General features: G+C 32.3%; 3 protein-coding genes across 4 annotated transcripts; 2 read left to right on the top strand and 1 right to left on the bottom strand.

Annotated features, from left to right (window-relative positions):
* The first annotated feature begins 371 nt into the window (after positions 1 to 371).
* On the top strand, positions 372 to 9,084 carry LOC126833018 (unconventional myosin ID). Of its 2 annotated transcripts, none has more exons than XM_050564120.1 (17): positions 372 to 807; positions 3,913 to 4,019; positions 4,147 to 4,342; positions 4,416 to 4,635; positions 4,697 to 4,906; positions 4,980 to 5,192; positions 5,270 to 5,468; positions 5,571 to 5,740; positions 5,818 to 5,927; positions 6,010 to 6,160; positions 6,677 to 6,921; positions 7,054 to 7,213; positions 7,451 to 7,617; positions 7,690 to 7,999; positions 8,064 to 8,204; positions 8,278 to 8,432; positions 8,523 to 9,084. In XM_050564120.1, the coding sequence occupies exons 1-17, from the start codon at positions 719 to 721 to the stop codon at positions 8,710 to 8,712; spliced, it is 3,033 nt and encodes a 1,010-aa protein (XP_050420077.1). In that variant the 5' UTR covers positions 372 to 718; the 3' UTR covers positions 8,713 to 9,084. The 2 variants fall into 2 exon arrangements, with proteins under 2 accessions (XP_050420077.1, XP_050420076.1); XM_050564119.1 differs by having other exon boundaries at positions 373 to 807; positions 7,678 to 7,999; positions 8,523 to 9,079.
* Positions 9,085 to 10,376: 1,292 nt separating this feature from the next.
* On the bottom strand, positions 10,377 to 11,388 carry LOC126833026 (protein TSSC4). Its single transcript, XM_050564132.1, has one exon. It carries the CDS (start codon positions 11,181 to 11,183, stop codon positions 10,545 to 10,547), a length of 639 nt encoding a protein of 212 aa, XP_050420089.1. The 5' UTR covers positions 11,184 to 11,388; the 3' UTR covers positions 10,377 to 10,544.
* A 109-nt stretch (positions 11,389 to 11,497) lies between these two features.
* LOC126833023 (sialic acid synthase) lies at positions 11,498 to 16,869 on the top strand. Its single transcript, XM_050564127.1, has 8 exons — positions 11,498 to 11,711; positions 12,942 to 13,070; positions 13,162 to 13,437; positions 13,852 to 14,210; positions 14,278 to 14,473; positions 14,598 to 14,816; positions 15,265 to 15,615; positions 16,403 to 16,869. The coding sequence occupies exons 1-8, from the start codon at positions 11,607 to 11,609 to the stop codon at positions 16,529 to 16,531; spliced, it is 1,764 nt and encodes a 587-aa protein (XP_050420084.1). The 5' UTR covers positions 11,498 to 11,606; the 3' UTR covers positions 16,532 to 16,869.
* Positions 16,870 to 19,099: the final 2,230 nt, after the last annotated feature.

Here is a 19,099-nt window from a genome sequence, read left to right as displayed (position 1 = left end):
TAAGTAAATACAGACAATTTATGTAAGTAGCATGATTCACTTTTGAATGATTCACATGATTAACTAAATTAAATTAACTATTTAATCATGATTCATGGCCAATTATTTGATTACTATTATTTATTAGTTCTAAAATATCAAAATTTATCTAAAAAAAAAAAAAAACAATGTTCAAACGTTGTAATTAGTACATTTATGTGTTAGGTACTAAAACAAAATTGTATCTGTACAGCCGGCACGGTAATCGGGGCGCACGGTATTTTCGGCGGGGAAGGCGCGGTTGCACTGTGGCCGCCACCCACACGATGGCACACGGTGGCGGATGCGGCCGCGGCAAGTAGTCTCTCCCGCCCGGCGTTCCGTTAGTCGTTGTCGCCGCCGCCCGTCGCCTCGTCAGCATTTGGTGGACGTCTCTCGGTCGTCGCCAAAAACAAGAATAACACAAAAAAAAAAAACAACCGGCAATCGCATACAAAAATACGAACCATAACAATAATACTAATAATAATAATCATATTATCAAATTAACAGTGAGGCACAAACGTGCGTTGTTATTGGCGGTGTTCTAAGTGAACGCGGAATTATTATAATATTTAAATTTCAACCTATGTTAAGTATGTGTTTAACGCGGTAGTCGCCCGCTCGTCGGTTGTTAATAATTATTGTTTGTTAGTGTTTTTATTTCAACGGTATTTTATTCGTTTACACGTTCGCAGACATGGCCACCAGAGAAGAACCGGGAATAGGAGATTTCGTCCTGTTGGACGAGATCACCGTAGACAAATTTATGGACAACTTGACCGAAAGGTAAGCGCCGCCGCTGCCGTTAAAGTCCTTTTCGAAAACGGCCGTTACCGTTCGAATAACAGTCCACGGAGTTGGCTATTTTTTTTTTTTTTATAGTTTACTATCATATTATTGACCTTTGTCGGGCGTGCGAGGATTTTTTTGTATGTTTACAGTTGTGTTATTTTTTTGCTGAGGTTCTTGGCACAACATAAAGTGCCGCGATGACTCACGCCGCGATGGTCCAACCGTACACTTGTGTTGTTGTTAATGATAAATCACATCGATGATGTCATTTGTAGGTAACCGACACCCACGAGTATCTGACCGTGTGTGTATTACAATATTTTTTTATTAATATGTATACACATCATATAGGTGTACATTCTACATAAGATAATATATTGTATACATATGATGCACGAGGTACTGTTACTTTCCCGTGAGGTCGATTAGCCAAGGAGGAAGTGTAGGATAAAAATAATAAATATATAAGAAAGGTTAATATTCTGTTACTGAATACAAAAAAAAAAAAACCTTGAATTTCCTACTTGGGTATTTTTTTAACAAATATAAAAAATATCTCTGTCGACCTCGTCTTGATGATAATAATAGTAGAAATATTATCAAATTTGCGTATGATAAAAGGATAGTGTCATTTTGAATTTTTTTTTTTGTCCGCGTACACCTGTTGGGGGACTTAATACTATATTTTATATATTTTAACGTTGAAGCAAAATACCAACGGCCTTTTTTTTTAACGCAACGTCGACCGACGAACATTACACAATAATATATTTTTTTTTTATTATTACATAAACGCAAATTGTTTTTTTATGTTCGTGTATTGTTTAACGGCACTAATTTTTCTTGGAATTTTTTTTTTATCATTATTATACCCTACCGCGTGCCATTATAGACATTATTGCCAGTAACAACATTATCATTATGTGTAATAATACAGTAATTGAGTAATGATTATAATTGTCGATTAGAAAATTCAACGATTATAAACCCGAAATCTAAATAATAACAATAATTAAATCGACCATTGACACGAATTTCTCGGTTAAATAATAATTATATATTACTGTCTACGTCTGACTACCTATACACTCGAAATTGATGACCTATAATTGTCGGTATTTTTTATGAAACTGATAACGAACTGAACATAAAAAAACACGTTCAAAATTCATTCAATTGCATAAAATTATTCTACCTATCACAAGTTAAATTTTTTAAAATTATTGTATCGTATAAATCCCCAATAAAAAAAAAAAATGAACCTAAGCTATTTAAAACGTTATTGGTATCCAACAACTATGTAATAAATAATTATCAATATTTTATAATATATTTGCTTACCCTACCTACCTATACAGTTCAGTAAAATACCATAACATTTCCTCCACTCTTCAGTAAATTGTCACTCACGTTCATGCCTTTTTCAAGGTTGTTTTTTATCATCACCCGAGGTAGATTTTTAATATTTCAAATTTATGAGTAAATTTTTGTCCATTATGTTGTCATTAGTGGGAGTGACTTTATACTATTTCGACACAATATAATAATATTATATACCCACATATATATATATATATATTTTTTTTTAATGTTTATATCAATGTATTTTTCAATTATATATTCTTTCACAAACGCTAAGAAAGAGCGTCAAACCAGCAAAATACAATATTATGTTTAGTGATATAAAATTGTTTCCTTTTAAATTAACTACCCATAACTAATGTCATATACTCGATTAATTTCCATAGTTTTAGAATACCAACACACAAATAAAAATTGAGTGTCCATGTTAGGATATGATGGCATAAGCAGCCACCTTAGTGACTGTTGAATAAATAATATTACCTTGTAGACATGCTTATTATACGATGATAAATGTTTGAGTCATTAATTATTAATTGTTATTAGTAGTGGCGTTGATTAAAAATCGAAGCTATATCACCATAAAGTATAGTACATTCTGAAGAAATTTATGTATATTATATATATATGTATAGGTAATATTAAATACTCTATATTGATGTTTTTATGATAAGTGATAACCCATGCCAGTTTCTATGTATTTGTCGCAATTTGAATTGTATATTTTCTAAATGAACTACAAATACTATTATTCAAGTACTCTTGATTGGTAAATACGAATATTTTATTAAAACTTTTTAATAGTAGAAGATTTAAATTTTTTCTTTCTTTCAAAGATTTTAATCTTATGTTTTAAATATTTTTCTTGTGAACTGTTGACAACAAGTTAGGTACAACTACAGAGTTCATAAATATTGCTACCTATTATCTTTCATGTTTTGCCCATATTAGGCTTTTACCTGTTAGAAGGTTTTAAGAGTTTCTACAATGAACGAACTACTTTCTACTTGATTTCTTTTTAACTTTAAAATTTATCTCTTACTTTTTATAAACTAACGGATTTTACTAGATGTTTTAATACATTGTTTCATTTAATTTAACCTTTTTTGAATTTTTAATATGTAATTCAAAATATGTGTTTTATCTTGATACATATTAATTAATCTTATATTATCATAAAAGTAGACATTTTACATTGTTGTCTAATCATAATATTCTCATAACTTTGTTTACATTTTTCTTTTTAAATGTTTGGATAACTCATTAAAAGATAAAACATTTATCTTATCAAAAATTTTAACATATAAACATTGTTTTGTTTGTTATAAACAAAAATCGGTTTTTCGGAATTGATTTTTAAATGTATCCATTTCTCTATTAGTTCTGGAACTATTACTTATTTAAAAATTGTATTTCAAACAAAATTAAATATATTATTAATTAAAAATATTAAAAATGATAAATATATTTATATTCTGGAGAAAGTTGTGATAAAACTAAATACTATTAATCGTTAAATATATTATGAGGAGTTTTTAAATTCTTGAACAATTAGAAAAACCGAACTTTTATAAATATCTGTTTGGGAGCAAATAGAGAAACACAACTTGTGATTCATTATTTCTGAAACTCAGGACTTAATTTTAAATCTTCTAAGAGAAAAACCTAACACGTAGATCATCATAGATGTATTTCAACACCTCATTGATTGATTTTGACATTTATTTTAAATTACAGATTTAACAAAGGATTTATTTACACATACATTGGAGAAGTCTGCGTTTCTGTTAATCCGTACCGAAATTTGAACATTTATGGCCAAGACTACGTAAACCAATACAAAGGTTTGTTCAATGTAGAATAATTTAGAATGCGCTATCTAACCCTTGAATGTGTTCTTTTTGTCGTACGTGTTAAAAAATTATTTTTTTTTACATTCACTATCACAAAATATATTTGTTTTGCACGAAGGACGTGAAATTTTTGAAAACCCTGCTCACATATATGCAATTGCCGACTGTGCACACCGCAGCATGAAATTGCATGGACAAGATTCTTGTATTGTCATTAGTGGAGAGTCTGGTAGTGGTAAGACTGAAGCTTCTAAGATAATCATGAAGTATATTGCCGCCATCACTAATGCCACGGGCCAACACGAAGTAGAACGGTATTAATTATTTTTAAGTCTTGAGTTGAGTTAAATCAATTTAAATGTTTTTTTTTTTAAATAATAATTTCAGGGTAAAAAATATCTTGATTCAATCGAATACCATTTTGGAAACATTTGGAAATGCCAAAACTAATAGAAATGACAACTCGTCGAGATTTGGAAAATATATGGACATCAATTTTAACTTCAAAGGAGATCCAATTGGAGGTCACGTAAATAACTATTTACTCGAAAAATCTCGTGTCATACAACAACAACTCGGAGAAAGAAATTTTCATAGTTTCTATCAAGTAATTAAAAACATTTATAGTTTTATTTGTTTTATTAATTGTGATTGCTTTTTGAATTTAGGCTTTAGCAAATACAACTCACAAAGAAACGAGTAGTTTAGGATTAAATCCTGACCCTCAGCACTATTTTTACACTAGACAAGGGAAATCGGCTGTGACACCGGCAGACAAATCTGATTTTCAAGCAACCATTAATGCATGTAAAACGCTGCGATTTTCATCAGCTGATATCAAAACAATTTGGAATATTGTTGCAGCCATTTTGCAACTCGTAAGTCTTTTAGGTGTACTTGTGTATTTGTTTTAATTTGTGCATGTAAGTAAAGCAAACATTTTTTTTTCAGGGGAATATAAGTTTTTTTTCTGAGAATGACGAAACAATTTCAGTGACTAACAGTCACAACAATCCGGTTCAACAAGTGTCTAGGTTATTGGAAGTCAACGTCGACGATCTAGTTATGGCGCTTAGTACGCGAGTCATTGCTGCCAACGGAGAAGTGCTTCAAAAAGATCACACTTTGTCACAAGCCGAAGTTGGAAGGGACGCGTTGGCTAAAGTATGACTAAATAGCTCAGTCGACATTAATTAGTTTCGATTCATACATTAATGAATGTGATTTGTATTTACTTTCAGGCGATTTATGATCGATTATTCACTTGGATCGTTAGCAAAGTCAATGAAGCGTTAGTCCCGTACATTGAAAATGACAAGTATAAAGGAGGCACCGTTATTGGAGTTTTAGATATTTACGGGTTTGAAGTGTTTGAGCATAACAGCTTTGAACAGTTTTGCATTAATTATTGTAATGAAAAACTTCAGCAAGTATTTATTGGTAAGTTAACTGTTTAAATGTGTTTGAATTTAGTATACCTACATTGTCTTAACATAAAACAACGTAAATTCAAACAAGTCTTTTTGTTTGTTGAATATTCAGATTTGGTGTTACGACAAGAACAGGAAGAATACCAAAAAGAAGGTATTACTTGGCAAGAAGTAAAATATTTCAATAACCAAATCATTTGTGATCTCGTTGAGAAATCACATCAAGGAATTATTGCTATTATGGACGAAGCATGTTTGAATGTTGGCAAAGTCAATGATGAAGTATGTGGAGAAGTTATTAGTAGAAGTTTGTCGACAATATTTTTTAAAAACAATTTTTCTTTATGTTTTTTAATCAGATGTTATTGGAAGCTATGGACACAAAACTTTCACACCATAAACATTATTCCAGCAGACAAGTGAACACGTTGGACAAAGATATAAAACATAAAATACAATTTAAAATACGGTAATAGATTTTAATTAAAATATAGTAATAAAATATTTTTAAAAAATGTGTTGCATTAATATTGTAAATATTGTCACTGAAGGCATTACGCTGGAGATGTAGTTTATAATATATACGGGTTTTTGGAAAAAAACAAAGATACATTGTTCCAAGATTTTAAACGGCTTCTATATTCGTCAAAGAATACAATTATCAGAGATATGTGGCCTGAAGGAGCGCTCGACATTAAATCGGTACATAGTTAATTTTTTTTTTATTTTATCACAAAACTTGATGTTATAACAATTTGAAAATAGTGCATTCAATAAAAAAATTAATTATTATACTTAAAATTAAATAATAATAAAAAAAAAAAATATTGGGAGCTGAAAAAGTACATTATGTTTAATTGTTAAATATTTTAGCTTATACATTTAAAAATACACTGTGAAAGACTTCAAAAATATCTATTTAGTTTCGAAGTAGCCTGATGTTTTTGATTTTTGTCTAAATGTACTCCATTAAAATTAATTGTATTATAAATATCAAAAAATGACAAAAAATTATTACTAAAATTTTCTATAAATAAAAAAAAAATGTACATAAATTGATAGAAGTATCAGTGTTAGAATGAAATTTCCAATTTCAAAGCATCGTATAATAATAATAGTAATGATTCCCCCCCAACACCCGAAACTAACAAGTTCCGGGTCCTAACTATTATTAATTTTTCAACAACTTTAACTTAGTAACAATTTCTTGATGTGTAGACAACAAAGCGGCCAGTAACTGCCGGAAGTTCATTTAAGAACTCAATGATTGCATTGGTCAAAACACTAAACAGCAAATCGCCGTACTACGTTAGATGTATTAAACCAAATGAAAATAAATCTCCTGTTGGTATCGATTATAAAAGAGTCATTCATCAAGTGTCGTACTTGGGTTTGTTAGAAAATGTCAGAGTGAGACGGGCTGGATTCGCTCATCGGCAACCATATAGCAGATTTTTAAAGAGGTTTGTTAAGTATTGTGTAATTTTTTTTCATTTAATATATAATACAAAAGAGAAAATAATAACATATTTTCTACTCGGTTAGGCGAACATCATGTTTTCCAACTATTACATAACATACCTTTTTTTTTTCAGGTATAAAATGATAAGTGGTTTTACTTGGCCAAACTATAGATGTAGCGATAAAGAGGCCACTAGAGCTTTGATTGATGAAAACAATTTTTCAAACGACGTAAAGTATGGTAAAACAAAAATATTCATCAGATCGCCTCAAACTTTATTTACGCTGGAAAAGGTACTTAAAAAGTATTTTTTAGGAAGGACATTTTTTTTTTTAAACCTGCAAAATTAAAACTGAAATTTTTTAATATGAAAAAACGTGTAATAAAAATATCTTATTTTTTACAAATAATTTGTGAACAAGTTAACGGCTGAATTTTTTTAGTATAGAAATTTCATATGAAAAACGTTTTCTATTCTGTTGTTTTTTTAACAAAAACAGTTAAAAAAAAAAAATATAATACTTTTTCAGATGAGAGCAGATTTGATACCTGCAATAGTTGTTTTATTGCAAAAACAATGGCGTGGTGCTATTTGTCGAGCTAAATTCAGAAAAATGAAAGCTGCGTATTTCATTATACAATATTATCGGCGATACAAAATCCAAAATTACATAAAAACCGTTCTTCAATCATACAGGTTTGTCACATTTTAATTTAATAATATAAAATCATCTGTATTTTTTTTTTTAATGTATAGAACTTGTGAAAGGATGAACAACTCAAAGATTCCAATGGTCTGGCCTCAGCCAAATTTCGCTGTGCGCCAATTGGAAGCTCCGCTAAAAGGTATATACAAACGTTGGAAGGCGTACAAGCTGTTAAGTCCGCATCCGAGGAGTCAATGGCCACAAATCAGATGTAAGGTGCACGCTGCAAGCCTTTTGAGGGGAAAACGTAGCAGCTGGGGCGCCGAGCGATTGTGGCGAGGCAATTATCTGTCTTCGCCAACTGAAAATCCGGAAAATGCCAATTATACTGTGGCGTTAAACAATTTGAGAAATTCTGACAAATTCGATCAAGTGAGTACAATTTTTTTTATGTTAAAAAATATTGTTAAAGTCCATTTCTTTTTGTTGTTTATAGGTTTTATTTTCAAGCTTCATACACAAGACCAACAGATTTAATAAATGTGCAGACCGAGCTATACTAATAACTGACTGGGCTATTTATAAGTTGGATGTGGCTAAGTTTAAATCTATGAAAAAAGGGATGCCCATACAAGAAGTAAGAATTTTTAAAATCAAATAAAATTTATATCTTATTTATTTTTATTTCTAAATTTTGGGTAAAATCACAGGTAACAGGTCTGAGCGTAAGTCCAGGGCAAGACCAGTTGGTTGTGATTCATTCGAACCGCGGCAACGACCTCGTCGTCACTCTGAAACCGACTGCGGACGCCGCAGAAGATAGAGTGGGCGAGCTAATCGGCGTGGTCAGCACCCGATTTTACCAGTAAGTAGTAGTTGCCTTATGGTTTTAAACGAGATGACTTGTTAGTTGTCATGTGTCGTTGGTTTTAACGTTGAAATTTTATACTTGAAGATTACGAAACACCGAGCTACCAGTGAACGTGTCAAATAAATTTAATTGCATGTTGGGCCAAAAAACTCGTTTGCTACGAGTAGAAGTCAACCCACAGACGTCTAGTGCGAGCTTCCGCAAGGATGCTAATGACGGCATCGTGTACATCATACCACCAAATGTTGCAATACATCCTTGTATCAAAGCTTAACTCCAAGAACAATTTTACTAACCTTTCTGTGAACTCACTTGATCATTGTTGCTAAAATTTCAATAAAAACAAAAAAGCCTAAAAGTAATAAAACCTTCTATAATAATATTATAATTACATTTATATTGATTAAAGGAATACTTCAGTATTAACGCTCCTAAAATATATCATGGAATTTTTCCAAACGCCTAATTATTTTTTTATGTAGTCAAATATATATATATACATATGTACACAACGAAAAAAAATATATACATCTATAATAAAAAAAAGTTAATGAGTAATTATGATTTAACTTAGAAAAACAGATGTTGCCATCGGAATTATGTGCCTTATTTGATATAATAAAACTGTGATTTATATATTTTGTATAGTTTATTATTTAAACTTATTATTTTAATCTTGAAATGTGCAATTTTTATTAGTTTTTTGTTAATGTTCATCACACATTTTCACTTTTGTTTTATCATTTTATTTATTATAATTTTTCTTTTTACTATTCTATTATTATTATTATTATTATTGTTTAATTTTTTTTAAAGATACTTTTATTCCTCTTTGAACGAATTTTAAGTAATAATCATCTTTAATATACATTTTATAACAACCCACAATTATGTTTTATACTTGCTTTTATGAAATTAAACTATTTAATTGTTTTTCGTTGAGACGACATTTTTAATTAACATATCGTACAATTATTATTTGTATTATTTAATAAGGTTTAATTTATTTAAAATCTTTTATTTTTTAATGTTTCAAGTTAAAACTAAATTATACTTAACTGATGTTATTCTTAAAGATATTTTTGTATTAATCCTACCATGGAAAAAATCAACGAATTTAGTCTGTTTTACTTGTTGTTTTTGTATTATTTTTATTGTTTTTTTTTTTTTAACACAAACCACAATTTACAGTTTTTGTAACTTGTTGGTTTTAATTTATTTCTTTATGGTGCCTATTATCTTCATATCTACGTTATCTAAATAATTGTTGAGAATATTATAAGAAACATTATTATAAACACACAACAAAAACTTCCATTTTTATACTTGAAATATTTATATATTTTTTGTATGTATAAATTGCACTAGCTTATGTCACGTTAAACAATATTCGTGTACTCGTAATGTTTTTTAATATTTTATTATGAGCTTAGTATTATTTGTTTGATTTTGATTGTAATATTGTAACACAATTGCATTAGTCTTTAATTTATGACACAAAATATATTATTTTTTTTTTATACACTAACAAGACGTGGCAATTTGTTTTAATGTGTAAAATACGTGCATTTTAATAACTGTTTCTTTTATAACAGTATTTATTTATTTTATATTTTTACATCACCTTTTGTTTTTGAAAACAAATTAAAATAGTCGCTTGTAGTTACAAAGTATAAGTTATATTTATTTCAAAACAATTTCAATTATGTGTCGCACTTCATCCTTAACGCATTGTTTTGTATTTTATGTTTTGGTTCAGTAAATTTTACGAGATTGTTAAGTGATTTGCAGTTTTGCTTGAGTAACTTTATAATAACAGTTTATTTTTAGAAGTAAGGTTTCTTTCTATGTATTAGGTAATTAAAAAAAAATAAACAATCTATATGGGTTAAAAGTTAACAAGATTACTCAACATCTTGTTTATTTTTTCAAATTGTGTCACATCACACTATTGGCATTATGGAAAAGAAGTATTGGATACATTACAGTTAAAATAAAAACAATATAAAAATAATAAGCTATATATTTACACATATTAATGTAATAAGTAATAAACGACATTTATATTTACACATTATAGTTATTTTCCCCCCCTTATTTATAAAACTATTCATCGTCGCCCTCTTCATCTATTAGATGATCAAGTTTTATCGCGTTACTTGTACCGCTACTGTCGGTCTGACGTTGTCTATGGCTTTTTTTCTTGGATGCTTTTTTGCCAAATTCGTATTCTGGCATAACCAATTTGCTACTCTGGAAACTCGGTTTGTTCTCTTCCACTTTATTTTTCTCCACGCGTTTGAACACTATCTTCTTGTCGTGTTCTCCGTCGCCCTCGTCGTCGTGCCCACATTTCCTCATCTGCATTTCCTTAAGAAACGCAAAAGCCGCGGCAGCATTGCTCTTGTCGTTCATTTCGTTGACGTCAGCCAATGAATACTTGGTCCACTTGTGTGGGTGTAACTTGAAGTCGGGCATTTTGTTTTTTTCCAGGATTCGCCACGGAGGTATATCGGGCTTGGCGAACAGACTGTCTTTGCCACGGAACTGTTTGGTAAACGATCGGCCAGACCGGCTACGCTGCACCCGACCATTGAGTATCTCGTGCGCATCGGCCGAGGTGGCTTTCAGAATTTTCGAACCCAAGTCCTTCTCGGCTTGATCTAGAACGGCAAACAAATTGGTCCTCTTGGTCTGGAACTCGACAGGACAATCCGACGAATCGTCTACTTGGGAAGACGACATTGTAACTTTTGAAATGGCACAAAACACGTCTTACGGTTCCATTTCGATTTACAAAGTGCACGGCAAACCAAACGGGACTCAAAGTGAGCGAGAATCGTAAAATCCGAATTAAACTCGAAAAAATAAATAAATAGAACCTTCAACCTTAATAATATTTTTATTAATATCAATATTAAACCTCGATATTTTTTATCAGTAGCTATGTAGCTTCCAGTATAATGTAAATATTTACGATTGTCTGTTATCACCGTGTGCCGGATAGTCTTTGGAGTTTTGAGTCTACATCGTCTTTGGCTACTCGTGGCGGGTAAAAAATCAATACATGACGATTTGCCGCAGCCAAGCCGATGCTATTAAGCGCTGCCGTCCATTTTAGGGTGCAAAATACTACAATGTGTTGTTGAAAATCCATCGTTTATAGTCATGATGAAGAATAAAAACAACAGCAGCGTTTTTGTCATTGCCAATTTGTCTACCAATCACGAGGACAATGTGGAAACGGCCAAAGAAATGATCGAAAAAGCTTGCGTAAGTATCATAAGTATTATGCAACGCTAAATAAAATTTAAAAATATGTTTATCAAGAAAATATTGAGTAAAAGTTATCCCTCAGAGCGCAGAGCTCATTCGTTTGCTGTTCTAGAATAACATATCTAATAAGTAGATACTCTTGATAAAAATATTACCATAGGTATACCCTTCACATTTGTATTTGGTTTCTTTATTTTAATGGAAAGTCACTTGTATATTGTATGCTTACTTTATTTAGCTCAAAGTACTTTTGGATGTTAATTTATTAACATCCAATAAAAAATATGAATTTATTTCGTGACGTTATTTAATTTATTTATTTATGTAGATCACATGTTATATCATAATAATACAGATAGGAGCTGATAAGTTTATAGGCTTTATTAAATTATTTAATGATAACAGCGCTGATAATAAATACATGCGCATTAATAACAATGTATGAAAGTGTGTTTTTTTGTAACAACTGGTAAAAGGACAAAAAATGACCTTAGTTCCTATTAAAAAATTAAATAACTATTTTAATATTATTTTAAAAATAATTTTTATTTACTGCGTCTACGGCTAATTTAAAATGATATTATTTTTAACATTCGATGACGTTTGTTATGTTAGTAATAATCATAATTAACTGGACCATCTTAACATTTTAATACCTAATGATAATTTTCTTTCAAGTTCAACCCACACATAAATATTTTCACAATGTTGTCAAAGAGTTTGTTAATATTTTCTCATAATTTTTTTAGCAGAAGTACATGTTCAATGATAATAATTTGGAAGTATTTACAAAATGCTTAAGGAGATCGAACGGCGGTTATTAAAGAGTTTTATAAAAAAAAATAATTAAGAAAAAAGTAGCTTTAATATATTTTGACCTTTTACATTTATGACATTTTATTAAAAACCATTGTAATTTTGTCTATAGAAATTACGGTAGTATGAAAAAATAATTACAAACAATTAAGAGTTCTCATTACTGTATAAATAAGTATACGCTACAGAAAAGCTCTAAATTAAGATTTTGCGAAAAATTGCCTATACTTTGCTCCTTAATAAACTAGCGGATAGGGTTCCCTCAAGCAAGATTTTTAAAATAATACTTTTAGAAACGTTTTTATCTCTATTGCCAAAACATGATTTAAAAATATGTCAACAAATTTTTTGACAATATTTTGATGCGTGGGACTGATGCTATTTTTTTTTTCTATTTTTTTTTCCTTTCAGAAATGCGGCGCTGACTTTGTTTACATGGAATTAGACGAGAGCACGTGTGCGTTTTCAAATGCGGACATTGAACATTTTCACGCGATAGCCAAAGAAAACGATGGCAACTTCACCACCAAATCGCTAGTGGTTAGAAATGACCAACCAATATTGTTGTTTGGGGGGGGGGGGGGGAGGGCCAAAAACAAGTGAAAACACGGATTCCGTTTGGTTTTTGCAGGGGTCGATCCGACATATCTTGCCAATAAAAAGATTCAAGGAGAGCGATGGCGAATCCAGCGACAACGACGACCAACAGCCTGCCGACCGGGGCTCGCCGAAAGTTGACCAGCTTCAGGCGGACGGCTATGACCGCAGACCGCGTGGCAATGACGGCAGTGGCGTGGACCTGTTGGCTAAACTACAAGAGGAATATCCTAAACACCAGCTCCAGTTTTGGGATTTTCAGGAAAAAATCACTTGTCTGCCCGAAATCGTGGTAGCCATCGGAATAAAGGTAGACAACTAAATAAATAACCATCGATATTGCAAAGGTCACGTTTACCACTCGCGTTATTAGCATTTTATTCTGATAACCGTGTAAGCCTATAGATAGGTAGGGTAGTAGACGACGGACACGCGGGTCAATGAGCTAGGCGCACCGATGCCCAGTTAGCTGACATTCTACCACCTTCTGACTGCTACCCAATAATCTCCTAATCTCCTAATTACCTAGTATCCTAATGATACTAGTTTCTTGAAAGTCAGTAGGTATATGTTACACTAAAAATATAGTTTTCCCGTCGTTAGTTATTGAACCCACGTAGTTTACACTTACGCCAGACCGTATAAGTGTATCTTTTCATCGTATTTGTCTTTTCACCAATCCCTCCGGTTGGCGAAGTATAATAATTACCGTTTCGTTTGTCAGGCCATCTCGTGTAAGTTTACTTTGGACGACAAGCGGCCAGGTTTCGATCACGGGGTGTCCATATGCGCCAGGGACTTTAAGTCTATGGTGACCAACATCAAGACGGTGGAAGCAGCTCTGGGCACGGGAATGAAAGAAGTGCTTTCGCCATCGGAGCTACCTTGTTTCAAAAAGCTGTTCAAGAGCGTCGTGGCCGCACAGAACTTGGAACGGGGATCCATTTTAAAGGCCGAGGACATGAAGATCAAAGTAAGCGTCATGCAGAGCATGAGTGGTTTTTACTTTCCGGTGGTCATCGGCCGAGAGCTGTTGTCCGAAGTCGACGAGGACGATCCGATTTTTGCTTCTGACTTTGACGGGTAACGTCTAATCAAATTAATAATGCGTATAATACCACTCTTATTTCACCCTAACTGTTCGCTATAGGCTAAAACACTATTCGCAGTACATGTCATATGCCAACAACACCCCAAAGAAGAGCTCGACTTCGATGGGTGTGGACGTGGAGCTGTTTTTAGGTCGACGGTTGAACATGAAAAGCCCTTGTTATATTATTGCCGAAATCGGACAAAACCATCAGGGCGATATGATGATGGCCAAGAAATTGATAAAACTAGCCAAAGTAAGTACAAATCGTATGGGTTTAGCTTCCTAATGATTTCCGGTTAGTACATAAGTGGCATGGTAGACGAAAAAAAAAAGGAAAATTATTAGTTTAGGATATCGTAATGTAGCATTGATTTTAGAAATGCGGAGCCGACTGCGTGAAATTCCAAAAAACTTGCATAGAAGAGAAATTTACTATGCTAGCGTTGCACAGACCGTATGACAGTAAAAACTCGTTTGGTGCCACTTACGGGGAACACAAACAATTTTTGGAGTTCACCGACGAGCAGTTCAAAGAGCTAAAAAAGTACGCTGTGAAAAAGGTCGGAATACACTTCACAGCGTCGGCGATGGATCCGGTAATTTATTTTATAACTATTACTTAAATCACCTCAACATTTCCTCTCTTGTTATTTCTGCTATTGACATAACTTTCTACCTGACTACATACAATCACACATCCTTCTCAACGTTTCCATTTTCAGCTACTTCCATTCTCCTTTCATCTCTGTTGCTCAATGCCCAACGGTCTCTTTCGTACACGATTGCTGACTTCTCAACAGTTTTATAAAATTCGAATTGCACTTTAAATAGAACGCAACACTTCCGCCGACTCTCTCCGTCTTATCCAGCCAACCACAATTTGTTCTACACTCCGTGTCTTTTTCGACTCCTCCGTTATCTCGTGTAGCCGATTCCAAATAATATACTCTAATAAACACTTGCTTGCCAATCGCACCAAGATTGTCTTTCTCCGTCCACGTCTAATACATTCATCGTTTCGATAACGATTCCAAATCGGCGTAGGTGTCCCTAGACTTCTTGCTGAGCCTCAAAGTGCCGTTCGTGAAAATCGGTTCCGGCGAATCTGGCAACTTGCCACTGCTGGAGAAGGCGGCCAAGGCCAAGGTGCCGTTGGTGATATCCACTGGAATGCAAACATTGACCGACATACGGATTACATACCACACCGTCAGCAGACACCACAACAACTTTGCGCTGTTGCACTGCGTGTCCGCGTACCCGACTCCGGCCGATGAAGCCAACCTAAACATGATCAAGACACTGCGCAAAAACTTTCCCGACATTCTCGTTGGATATTCGGGCCACGAGGTCGGCTCGTGCATTACCGCCGCTTCGGTGGCTCTTGGCGCCAAAGTGAGTGTAAAAGAAGCGGCGAAGGTAGAGTCGGTGGTATCTCTACTTGGATGTAAGCCGTTGTAAGACCCTTCCATCCGAATCTTAATTCTGTCTAGTGAATGAAAACGATTAAGAAGTAAAGCATATAAAGTGATAGGAACAAATAATAAAAAAGTTAAAATGGTTATAAAACGAGGTCAGTAACTAGGAAATATTTGAGGAGACCAATCGCTTTATGAACAGAATGAATGTACTCGTAGGATGTGGGTTACAAGGATCGTAAAAGAAGTAGTGATTTTCCAGGGTGTAGGCTGTGACACAGAATGGGACCGATTTGGAGGTGAGAGAAATCAGAGATTGAAATGGTTTGAGGACATAGAAAGAAAAGAGTAAAACTAGTATGAATGAGATCACGGTAGATGTAGAGGTAAATCGAAAAAAGTAGTCGGAGATGATAAATTAGACATGTAGACGTGTGGAATGAAAAATAAACGGCCATAGTAGATTTGGGTGGACGACGTCATTTGTGTTTATGATAAGGCGAAAACTAAGAAAACTATTTGGCCATGTTAACAGAGGATAGAAGTTAACAGAGTAAAAAAAAAGAGATGTTTCAACGTAATCGAAATTGATATGAGGATTGAGGATAGCTAATGAAAGAGCGATAGACCCTACCGAGAGTATGTATAAAAATAGACTAAGATATAGGCATTTTGAAATTCGCGCACCAAAGAAATTGGTCCATTTGTTGCGATCAAATGTTTGAATGGATCACGTCTAATCGAGTGTTGTTTTACCGGTTTAGATCGTCGAAAGACATATCACTCTGGACAGAAACATGAAAGGGTCGGACCACATTTGTTCGTTGGACCCTTCGCAGTTTGCCAAACTCGTCAGGGACATTCGGTACATCGAGCAAAACTTGGACATATAACCACACTCGAATTTCATATATAACGTACAATTTATATATTTGTATATAAGTATAAGTATTAGGTATTTATTTGTATAAGTTTCAATTTCACGAATTTGTAAAATTACCAATTATCGCCAAATTATTTTTGTAATTTTTCATACTTTGTTATTCTTCTTTTTATCGTGTCCAGTGCTAGACTTTATTTACTAAAAAAATATACCTATTTAAGTCAAATAAATAATCGAAATATATAATAAATGTACAGGTAATTAACTGATGATATTAATTTTGTTATTGATGAGCTGCTAACATTTTTACAAGTTTCCAAGCAAACTCAGGCAAAATTGTTTTATTTAACAAAAAAACAATTTGTCAATAATGAGTTATGATATGTAAAATCAAGAAAAACACCAAAAATATCATATTGGCCGTGAGTGCTACACTGAAAACACAGCACTCGGCTACAACGGAATGCATAATGACTTACTGACATATATGTTATATATTAATCAATGTGATTATATAAGAACCCAGCACTAAGGCGTAACTAGTACGGACACATAGTCTTAAACAAGTAAAAAAAAAAAATAAGCATCAATTTCGTTAACGTTATAATAACGGCTTTTGTAATTATTATATTCTCTTCTATGATCGGATATATCGTATTAACTTAAGTTACGTACCACCGTTATTAGATATTAAATAAATACATAGTGAGGACTGTCCACTATATACGACGTGCGGTCACTGGCACACAGATCATAAACAGTTGTGACGTTTAATAATACATACTATATTGTTCTTCATTTTATGTTTTGTGTTATCTGTTACATCAGAGTATAACGACTTAAAAAGTAGATTTCATTACATTTGTTTAACTTATTTAAACGTATTTAATTTACCCTTGCTTGGCACAGGACTTACAGAACCAAAACAGTAGCGTATACAAAGAAATCGATATCATCTGATCGTTTTTCGTTTTCGTACCGTTGAAAGTGGTTTTCATTTTATACTCACCAGTCTCTTTTAATGAATATTCAGACAACACGTTCCAAAAGCTTGAAAGTGTAACAAACGATTCATTTCGTCAAACGATAACATGTATTAAGACGTTACTAAAGAGCGCAGACTACTTTGTTTTTCATTACAGCAACACCCAATTCTATTAATGCGGTCCTATTTTAAGATGCCCGAAGAATAAAATTGAGGTGCTCATAATTAAGAACTATTTTAAAGTGGTTATCCACACATTTAAGTTTAAACTTTCATACAAATTATTGGTTTACACATTTTTTTTGATAAAGATAACAATTGCTAACATTATTATTATTATTTTTAAGATAAACATCAACCCTTGTTTTAAACAACAAATTAGTAAAATCTGCATAATACATCCTACGTTTATACAAATGTAAACAAGTATTCAAAATTATTATACAAAACTGAACATTTTAAATGAAACCGGAGTTTGATGATTTTTATAGTTTTAATAAAAATGTTATTTTCTTGTTGTCACTAGAAACAATTATAGCCAGCTCAATAAAAACCAAATTAGAAACCATGAATTTGACAAATATTTTATTTACCCGAACTATTCAATTTGCTATTTTTCAAGTTATACAGTGTTATAGTTTCAACTTGGAAAATATGTAATTTTTTTTCGATTTCGAAGGAAAGGTTTTTACATTTTTGGACCCGGTAGATAAATCAATAAAATTGCTTTTTTATTCGTAATTACCGTTAAAAAGTACGTTTTGGTTTAGAGTAACGAAGGCTGCATCTTAACGTGTACATTAGTATATTTTGATCTTACCATGATTTACTGGTTCGTCAATATCGAAGAACGCAAACAATTATAGTCATATTTAGATAGAAAAGAAAATATAGGAGAAAAGAGGCCACAAAAATGGGGTCGGAGAGGAGGGAGGACTTTAAGCGTGAAAAATATTACGAGTTTATTGGTTGACATCTAGCCTAAAACTAATAACAAATAAAATAACTGTTAAAAAACACTTGTTTGAAAAAATAATTAATTCTCTGCTTGGTTTAAATTAAATAAGACAAAAAAAAAAATGTCTTGTTAAATGATTTATTATAAAAATTATTATTTTGTATGCCAAAGTATGAACTTTTAACATATTTGTGACTAACGTTTTGTACTTGAAATTCACAATAAAACTGGGAATTATAGCAAGAGTAATTCTTCATTTCGTTCTGTAGTTAAAATCTACTTTACAGTGGATAAAGTAACAAAATGTTTACTTTTTTATTTTTATTTTCATTTGTCTTAATTGTTAAACCTATAATCGGTACGACACCAGGTTCGGCCCTGGAACCTACCGAAGACAAGGTAATGTTTTCAAACAATAAATACTCAACCGTTTAATTTTAATACACTGGTTAAAAATATACTTTTACAAATTATAATGGCTTTTGTAAGTATTATTTTCATTGATTCACATAGTTTTGCCTTCCACGTTGTTGCAGATGCACTGGTAGCATAGCTGTCTGCTAGGTGCTCTTGGAAATAAAGAATTCAACATTTTTAAAATAACTTGTGTTTTACTTTTGTTTAAGATTTACAAA

Source organism: Adelges cooleyi, unplaced genomic scaffold (assembly GCF_023614345.1).
Source record: "Adelges cooleyi isolate 19-005CV unplaced genomic scaffold, UGA_ACOO_1.1 ACOO_flye_CR_arks_rails_tigmint_CR_PRNA_168, whole genome shotgun sequence".
Classification (NCBI taxonomy): domain Eukaryota; kingdom Metazoa; phylum Arthropoda; class Insecta; order Hemiptera; family Adelgidae; genus Adelges; species Adelges cooleyi.
This window is presented reverse-complemented; position numbering and strand designations above follow the sequence as displayed.

Coding starts and splice junctions, on each gene's coding strand:
- LOC126833018 (XM_050564119.1), top strand. CDS start 719: ATGGCCACCAGAGAAGAACCGGGAATAGGAGATTTCGTCCTGTTGGAC. Junction 4,907..4,979: donor TTGCAGCCATTTTGCAACTC/GTAAGTCTTTTA, acceptor TTTTTTTTTCAG/GGGAATATAAGTTTTTTTTC. Junction 5,928..6,009: donor AAAATACAATTTAAAATACG/GTAATAGATTTT, acceptor TTGTCACTGAAG/GCATTACGCTGGAGATGTAG.
- LOC126833026 (XM_050564132.1), bottom strand. CDS start 11,183: ATGTCGTCTTCCCAAGTAGACGATTCGTCGGATTGTCCTGTCGAGTTC.
- LOC126833023 (XM_050564127.1), top strand. CDS start 11,607: ATGATGAAGAATAAAAACAACAGCAGCGTTTTTGTCATTGCCAATTTG. Junction 11,712..12,941: donor AAATGATCGAAAAAGCTTGC/GTAAGTATCATA, acceptor TTTTCCTTTCAG/AAATGCGGCGCTGACTTTGT. Junction 14,474..14,597: donor AATTGATAAAACTAGCCAAA/GTAAGTACAAAT, acceptor CATTGATTTTAG/AAATGCGGAGCCGACTGCGT.